Source organism: Colobus angolensis, unplaced genomic scaffold, assembly GCF_000951035.1.
Source record: "Colobus angolensis palliatus isolate OR3802 unplaced genomic scaffold, Cang.pa_1.0 Scaffold185, whole genome shotgun sequence".
In the NCBI taxonomy this organism is placed as follows: Eukaryota; Metazoa; Chordata; class Mammalia; order Primates; family Cercopithecidae; genus Colobus; species Colobus angolensis.
The window spans coordinates 1,729,883-1,739,084 of record NW_012114988.1 but is presented as its reverse complement, the minus strand read 5'-3'; the positions used below and the strand labels follow the sequence as shown (position 1 = coordinate 1,739,084).

At 49.0% G+C, this 9,202-nt stretch overlaps 1 protein-coding gene and 1 pseudogene across 1 annotated transcript in view; both read right to left on the bottom strand.

Annotated features, from left to right (window-relative positions):
- Window positions 1–930: 930 nt before the first annotated feature.
- Window positions 931–5,674, bottom strand: LOC105510273 (annotated as a pseudogene).
- Window positions 5,644–9,202, bottom strand: part of LOC105510272 — a 14,992-nt gene continuing 11,433 nt past the window's right edge. The window contains exon 4 of the mRNA XM_011939951.1: window positions 5,644–6,381. Within this exon, the coding sequence (XP_011795341.1) occupies window positions 5,745–6,381 (637 nt within the window). The 3' untranslated portion in view covers window positions 5,644–5,744. The remainder of the gene's footprint in view (window positions 6,382–9,202) is intronic.

Genomic DNA, 9,202 nt, shown 5'->3' with positions numbered 1-9,202 from the left:
AAAAAAAAAAAAAAATAGACAACAAGAAACAACCAGGACGTTTTGGAAACTTGCCCACATCCAAATTGGGCAAGTGATTTGGGCCCTGCCACTAATACAGCACATTAGTGGCGGTGCCTGGCAGCAGCTGGGTGTGCCAGCCTTCCTCCCCTTCTTACCAAGGTTGGAGCTGGAAGACCTGGTGGGGCTGACTGTCACCCAGACTCTGCCACATACACCAGGCTGTGTGACATGGGGCCAACTCCTTACCCTGTCTGAGCCTTGGTGGAGTTGGAGCAAATGTACTCTGAGGTCTTTTCCTGGCTCTGAAGCGGTAGGTTGGGTGAGGAATGGAGGTCTGGGCAGGGTGGACAAACCAGGAGAGGACCCTGTTCCTCCACGTTCCACCTCAAGTCCTAGAGAAGGAAGAAAAAGAATGGACACCCTCCCATCACCATGACGCCACATGGCCGTCGCCAGCCACCACCACTCCACACACTCACAGGGACCCGCCTGCCTGCGCCCCCGCCGTGGCTGGGGACCTCCCTGTGGGAAGCCGCCTCGCGCCTGGCGGTTTGGAATTCATGGGAAATTCCTGGGTGGAAACGATTCAGGATGGAGAGGAGAAATGCTGAGACCACTGCCTCCCAATTGGCTGGCCTCAGGGAACTGCTCCACCCCGACTCTGTGAAGTCCTTGGAGGTGGGGGTGCCGCTGATCTCGGTACCCTTAGGATCCTGCTGCCCCCACCTCTCCCCCAACCCCGCCTTCAGGGAGGTCGCAGGATCCTGGCTGGATGAATCCAGCGCTGCAGCCCTGCCCATGATGAAAGGCCCAGGAGTAGACTCCAAATCTGAGAGGCGAAAATCAGAATCCTTCCTGACAGGGCTCCGAATTGCAGGTGGAGGTGAGCTGCCGCTTTCTTTCGGATCTTAAGCTGTAGGATGGGTCCTAGAGCTGCAGGCTGCCGCATCCCACCCGCAAGGAGATGCCTGAGAGAATGGGGCCCACCCAGAGACGGATACCTAGATCGGGGAGGGGGGCAAGGACAACTGATCTATTCTCAGATCCAATTGTCTCCAAGGCCACATCCACCCCTGCTTTCTGTGGTTTGGTTGTGACACGCTAACCACCGCCACCCTGCCATTCCCATTTCTCTGTGTCTTAGTTTGCTAGGGCTGCCATAATCAAGTGTCACAGGCCACGGCGCTTGCACAACAGACATGGACTCGCCTATGATCCTGGAGGCTGGAAATTCAACCTCAGGGTGCCAGCAGGGTTAGCTTCTTCTGAGGCCCCTCTCCTTGGCTTGTGAATGGCCATCTTCTCCTTGTGGTCCATCAATGGTTGCCTCTCCACATATGTGTGTGTCCAAATCGCCTCTTCTTATAGGGCAGTAGTCATGTTGGATTAGGGCCCACCCATCTGACCTCATTTGAACTTAATTACCTCTTTAAAGATCCGATCTCCAAATACACCCTTAGGTACTCCACATCTGAATTTTGAAGGCATGCAATTCAGCCCGTAAGAGTCTCACACACTACTCCCATCACCAGCTAAAGACAACTAGAATTGGATTCCACATGCTTGACTGGAGAAGATTCCCAGGTAAGTGACCCACCATCCACTTGACTGGAGAAGATCCCCAGGTAAGTGACTCACCGTCCACTGGCCTTGACACTCAGGTGACTCCCACGCTTTCTCCCAGCTTCTACACCACACATATGCTCACACACCTCTCATCTGCATTTTAAGGACTGTATCTGCGTTACACAGAACAACTTGGAAGCATGAAAGAATCCTAAATTCTTCTGTTTTTTTTTTAATTGACCCAGTCTTGCTTCTAGAGATAAGTAACCAAGTGCCCCCATTTTTCCAGGAAAAAGACAAGGAGTTACTATTTTTCTTTATTCTTTTCTCTTCTTTTCTCCATTTCTCCCTGTTCTCCACTTCCTACTTAGCTCTTTAGAAATGCAATTATAGCCTTTTACCTCCTCTTCACCACACACTGCCCACAGGGCAAGTTCACCTAACCATGTGCTTAGAATCTCCAGAGCAAAACTGTCACCCACTAGGAGGTTGCCTTGATAGATAACAGTTGATTGATGACCCAAAGTATGCCCATGAAGATGCCAACTCGAGTCCCAGTAAATAAGGCACCAAAGTATCATGTGGACCACCCCACTCCCCCACTCACTTCCACCCCTGTGTGGGCCCCTTTTAAAAGCACTCCTCTTCTGCTCCAAAGGCAAGGCGGAACCCTTTAAGGCAGGAAGCCTGTACTTCTTTCCCTATGCTAGCTTTGGAATAAAAAGTCACTTTCTTTATACCATACATAGCTCTTGTTAATTAGACCCTGCAAGTGGCGAGCAACTGAATCTGCATTTTAGTTACAATGCCGTCCCTTTGAGCCTGTGACAGTTGCAGAGTCAGAAGTCAGGCTGCTTTTGTGGGCAAGTTATGGCTCTGTGTCTCCTCACTGCCATGCCACCATCTGGATGCCCCAGGACCATCGCCCCTCTTTTGGTTTCCTCACAGGGTTTCCACATGGCTCTTTTCTGGCCAGGCTCCTCTCCAGGACCACTCCAGTTCTAGCTCAGGATAGAGATCAGCCCAGAGCCGAGAGGATGGAGCCAACACCATCCTGACAGCACAGAGCCCTGGTACACTTGCTGCAAGATGCTCTTCCAGGAGCCTCGCAGAGATAGATGGGCATACAACTGGTGTCTGCAAACACCTGGAGCAAGTCTTATCAAAGTTGCTTCCATCGTTTATTCATTCAACAAACGCTTGATGGGTGTGTGCCTTATGCCAGCACTATGTGAAATAGATCTACTGACAAAACAGGCTCTGGCCTGAAATAATGCACAAATACATAAATATCATGTCAGCAGGTGCTGTGAAGAAAAGAAACACAAACAAAGCAAGAGTGAAAGAGTCCAGGAGACGCGTGTCAGGTGGGCAGGTTCATTTGATTTTGTGGTCATTTACCCCAACAAACTCCAGAATCGAGGTCACCAGAAGCTTCAGACTGGCTTGCTAAAAATGTCACTTTGCAGACACCCTCTTGGTGACACAAGAGTGAGGGCCCTGGGGTGGAGTCCTCACTCACGGGAAAGCCAGTCCATGTTACTGACGTCAGTCTCCAAAACCCAAGCAGAAAGTTCCTCTGAGGCTGGGCTCCTCAAGACCACCCTGACTATTCCAACCACATCCAGAACCAGCTCTACTATTATTGGCATAATAGCTGCCTAGTTTAAATCGGGCCCAGACCTGACATCACTGCCTATGTCTGTGTAAGCACAGGCCTAAGACTCTGGTTCTTTTTTCTAATACATAGATGTGGGTACAGACATGTGTGCCTCTATGTGCCAAGTATGCACATAAATATACAAATAAATATTCCTGCAAATGCTCATCTGCATGTTCCCCAAATCAGGTCACATTCCATGAGGGACATAAATGCCACAGTTGGGAACCACTGCTTTATGGCACCCGACAGATTTCTCACGCAGCACTGGCCTGCAGGCTCCTGTGGCTGTGAGCTCACTGTACTGAGTCTGCCGGTGCCCTTCTTAGTTCCAATTGCTCACGGGGACTTCCTATCACTCTACCTCCTGGTCTCTCTTCCATGTTGATTCTCTGTTATTTGTTTTGTTTTGTTTTGGGGAGACAGAGTCTTGCTCTGTCACCCAGGCTGGAGTGCAGTGACACGATCTTGGCTCACTGCAACCTCCGCCTCCTGGGTTCAAGTGATTCTCATGCCTCAGCCTCCTGAATATCTGGGATTACAGGAGTCTGCCACCATGCCCAGCTAATTTTTGTATTTTTAGTAGAGACAGGGTTTTGCCATGTTGGCCAGGCTGGTCTCGAACTCCTGACCTCAGGTGATCTGCCCGCCTCGGTCTCCCAAAGTGTTGGAATTACAGGCGTGAGCCACTGCGCCTGCCCTGTTATGTTTTTTAAGCAGCATAAATGCCTCCCTCCCAAAACATCTCCTTCCCCCAACCCCATTACAGACCCTCAAGCCTTACTCGATGCCCCTTGTCCTTCTTCCATGGTCTCCCCTTCCATCTCCTCCTTCTCTGGACAATCCTCTCATAAATACATCACTGAAATAAGGACACAGTGCTCCCAAACAGACCCAAGCAGTGGAATTGCAATACAGGGCCCATGTCCCAAGGGCCAGGCCCTGTGCCCTTTACTTGCGATCTAATTGAGTCCTTGCTGTAATCCTGGCAGACAGGTACTCTTATCCCCACTTTACAGAGGCAGGAAAAAGTTAAGACACTGGCCCCAGGTCACATAACTAGTAATATCAAAAGTAGGATTTGAACCCAGTTGTTTTTAACTGCTATCCTCCCTTAACCTGGACTTTATGTTTCTAGTAATATGACCGACTATTGTATCAGCTTTTAAAATAATCTACATCCCACAGTTGCCTCATTTATCTTGCAGGCAGCTGAACTGGTGGTGTTCAAGTCAAGCTGCTTACAAGAGTCGCTGGAGTACTCTTGTTAAAAATTCCGATTTCTAGGTCCTACTCCAAAGTCAATAATTTAGGGTTTTGACATAGGGCCTAGGGAATCTACATGCTAAAGCTAAAATGTTTATTTCCAGGCCTTGGGACTTCTAATTCACTAGGTGTAGGGTGAGTCTGGAGCCTATGTAGTTTTTAACCTTCCTTTGGTGATTCTGTGGCATGACCTGGGGCTTGGGACCACCGCCCTGGGATGGACGGCTCCACTACAGGCAGCGCCTGGGCCATTATAGCTTGCAGTCCCAGAACTCGCCACTAGATGGCAGGACAATACGCCCCTCACCAGCCCAGCCCAGCCCAGCCCAGCTCAGCTCAAGAAGGACCAAAGCAGCCTAGGCCACCCAGAGATCCAGGCCCAGTAGACAAAGTTTCAGGTGGGCAGGGCCCCCCACCATTCTGCCAGCTCTCTGCAATCCCAAAGGGTGGTTTTTGGTGGGGAAATGGCTTTTGTTTTGTTTCCTCCACAGCTCTTTGCTCCAGGAGTCGTCTCACAAGGCTCTTCCCTCCCTGCTTTCTTCAAAAAAGAGACCCTGCAGGCGACACACCGAGCGCTCCGAGAGGAACACCAAGGCCAGGAGTCCCAAGTCCTGCCGCGAGTTGCAGCGACCCGGTTGCAGCTCACCACTGAACTAGAGATGGCGCCTTTGCGAGGCGGAAGCAAGTGACGAGGCGGTGGCGGGTCGCCAGGTCCGGAGCCGCGCACCAGATTGCCAGGAGGCGGCGGGAGGCGGGAGGCGCCGGGGGTGAGACGGGGGCACCCTCTGCATCATAAAGGACCCGGAACCTGGCACCCTCAACATCATAAGGAATCAGACGGATGCAGAAACCGAGACGGGCTGGATGGGAAACTCTTTCCAGGAAGGCTCCGGGGCCCTCAGCTGGTCTCCAACCCTCCCCTGCAACCTGTGACACCTGCCATTTTCCCATCTTAGGCAAAGGTAACGCCACCCTTGCGTTTGCTCCGGACAAACTTCCAGAGTTCCCTCTGACGCTGGAGTTTTATCCTCAAATCCAATTGGTCACCCATTGGTGATTTCCCGTCGGCCAAGTGCGTGGGCATTGATCTACACGCGAGTTTCTCCACCTCTGCCGAATGGCTACTTCGGGGCGGGGGAGGGGCCCTGCCGCGGTGGACTGTAAGGTGTTCAGCAGCATCCGTCCCTCCGCTGACTAGACACATGCCAGGGAGTTAACATTCTCCCTGCCCGCTTCCCCCAGTCGTGGCCTAGTGTCCCAGCGAGGATGGGAGAGGCGTGTAAGGGCGAAGTTGTCCCCTCTTGAGAACCATTGCCGCGGGTTGTCGTGCTCTCTGAACTTGTGCAGAGGACTCTCCAGATGAAGGCTCAGCGCTCGATCCAGCTCGAGACACCCTCGCTCCCCGGCACAGTAGGACCTTAGGATCGGAGGCTTTTAACATCTCCACATCATGAGACTGGAAACCTTTAGGTCTTTTCTTCCGTTCTGTCCTCCAAATCTGCCACTCTGAGCCTGTTGACCAGGGCCAGCCAGGCAGAGGGCTGGGTTCACTCAACGAGGCTCCTCTCGCCGGTCCTGGAGCTTCAGGCCTCTTTCGGTTGCAGAGAAGCTTTATGGGCCACTTCCTTCGGCATCCCCGGGGGCAGGTGCGCGGTGCGCGGTGAGGAAGAGGGTTGACTGCGGTTCTCCACCCCAGGCGCCGAACCTCCACCCCGGTGCGCGCGCTCTTCCAGGCTCCTGTTGGTCCCACTCGCCAGGAGTTAGGTCTGGGGTCAGCCTGAGCTTCCGAGACGCCCAGGCCCGGAAGGACACGTAGGGGAAACCAGCTGTTCACTTCGGTCCTTTCCCTTTTCTGACGGGAAAGAAAGGGGGTTATCTGTCCTGTCCTGTTGGGTAGGAGGAAGAGAGATCACAGGGAGGACAAGAAAAATCCTGTGTGGTTTCAGGGTCTAAAGTTACCACGAAGTCGACCTAACCTCTGGAGGTCCTCCGGGTGCTCCAGTGGCTGGCGAAGGTGAATCGAGTTTCCGTCTCCAGTTTGCCAAGACGGACAAAGTCGACACAATGGGCCTGTCCACTATCTTCTTTTTTATGTACAAAATGTCAGCTCTTCCTGTTTCTAACTTGCAACATCCGGAGCTTGATGACCAGCTTAGCAAATTAGAGACCTTCCTGGGATTCCATCTCTGTGTTAGTTCGGCCATCTATAACAATGTACCATAAACAGGATGACTAATTCACAACAGAAATTTATTTCTCGCAATTCTGGAGGTTGGTCCGACATCAAGGTGCCAACATGGTAGGGTTATGGTGAGGGGCTTTTTTTCTGGTTGCAGACTGCCACCTTCTCATTGTATCCTCAGGGGGCAGAAAGAGGGTGAGAGAGCTCCCCAGGGTCCCTTTTATAAGGGCATTAGTCCCATTCAGACTAATGGGATTAAATCCACACTCTGTGCTGAGTGTTGTGGATTTTTTGCATGTTCATCCTCCCAGCAGACAACTGGAGATGCATTGTCCCCCGAAGGTACAATAGAGAATCTTCCATCACAAGTCAGCAACCAGCATATGTGAGTGAGAGCATGTGTCTGACTCCCAAGTGAGAGTGTATTAGTCTGTTTTCATGCTGCTGACAAAAACATACCAGAGTCTGGGAAGAAAAAGAGCTTTCATTGGACTTACATTTCCACATGGCTGGGGAGGCCTCAGAATCATGGTGGGAGGCAAAAAGCACTTCTTACATGGCAGCAGCAGGAGAAAACAAGGAAGCAGCAAAAGCAGAAACCCCTGATAAGCCCATCAGATAGTGAGACTTATTCACTACCAGGAGAATAGCACAGGAGAGACCCACCCCTGTGATTCAATTACCTCCTCCTAGGTCCCTCTCACAACACATGGGAATTCTGGGAGATGCAATTCAAGTGGAGATTTGGGTGAAGGCACAGCCAAACCATATCGGAAAAGGATGAAGTGATAGTGTATCCTGATGTGTGTGATGGTTTGATGAGTTATTACCTATTTCAAAATGTATTGCAATGTGTGAAAAAGAACAAGGACTTGTACTATCTGACTTTAAGGTTTCCTATAAGCTATTATAGATAAGGCATCAGGAATGACAAATAGATAAACAGACTGAGTTAAGAGACCTGAAACTGATTCACAGCTAGACGGTCAATATATGGGTCTTCAATAAAAGCAGTTCAATAGAAGAAAATAAATCATTTCAATTAGTGGACTTTCATATGGAGGTGGGGGAGGCCAACAATGTTAATCACACACGTTATTGCATTATTATTTTTTGCCATCAGTGTGGGTTTTTGGTTTTGAGGTTATGAAGTGAATTTCTGGGGACAGTCTCTGTTGGGTCGTGTTGACCCTTGTCCCTGTTGACCATGACAGCTAATCTGGTCTTTTTTTTTTGTCTGTTTTTTTATTGTCTTTTTTATTGTCTGTTTATTGTCCTGAGAATAATGGCATTTCCTGATACTTGAGACTGCAGCAATGATAAGTTGTTCAGATCTTGTCTTTCCAATGTTTGGTAAAAATATTATGAGTCCAATAGTTGTCAATACCTACAAGAGTGGCATCTCTATTACAAGAGTGATCTTACTACTCAATATCCCCCCTCCCACCCAGCTTTGTTCCAAAGGAGCTCTTGGCTTGAACAAATTTACTATATCTAAAAGACATCTTAGTACGGGAAGAAAACTAAATCTGTAGCATGTAAGGAGCAGTTTTCTTTGATTGGTGTATTCAGGTTTCTAATCAGCTGAAAAATTCAAATACATGTCCTTTAAGGATTAAGTTTAAACCATACTACAGAAAGGAGAGAAAAGATTTATATGATCACGTATAAGCAATGGAATCAGCACTTTTCACAACTATACAAATCAAATTTAATAATCTCCAGAACATTAAGGAAGTTCAGTCCTTAATGAAAATGAATGAAAAGAAATTATTCACCCACTGTTACATGCCCTAGAAAGAGAATGTCCTGCCTGACTCAAAAGGGTATCACAATATTACTCAGATTTTCAGCAATGAAGGCCCTCCAAGGATCTAATGATGTTCATGTTTTCAGTTTATTTCCTTCACTGATAAACATTGTTAATAGATACCATTGCCTCTCTTGTCACCTTAAGTGAAAAGTTACTTAGCACAGTTGGTTTCTTGAGAATGCCCCGTAGTTTGGTGGAAGAAATTTTCTTGCTTTATAAATACAGGATATTTTCTCATGAAACAAATTGCCATACTCTTTCGGTGAAGTGAATAGACAGATTAGGTCTCTAAAATGTTAAAGGAGTCACTGCCCCAATTATCTTAGGAACAACAATAATCACTTATATAAAATTAAAATAAGAAAATTAAGCCAGGTATGATGGCTCATATCTGCAATCCCAGCACTTTAGGAGGCTAAGGAGGGAGGATTAATTGAGGTTAGGAGTTGGAGACCAGCCTGGGCAACAGAGTGAAACCCCTGTCTCTACAAATTTTTAAGTATTAGCTAAATTTTTAAAGTTGGCAGGGCATGATAATGCATGACTCTAATCTCAGCTACTAGGGAGACTGAGGCAGACTGCAGGGAACTATGCTTGTGCCACTGCCCTCCAGCCTGGGTGACACAGTGAGACTCCCGACTCAAGCTGGGCATGGTGGCTCACGCCTGTAATCCCAGCACTTTGAGAGGCTGAGGTGGGTGGATCACAAGGT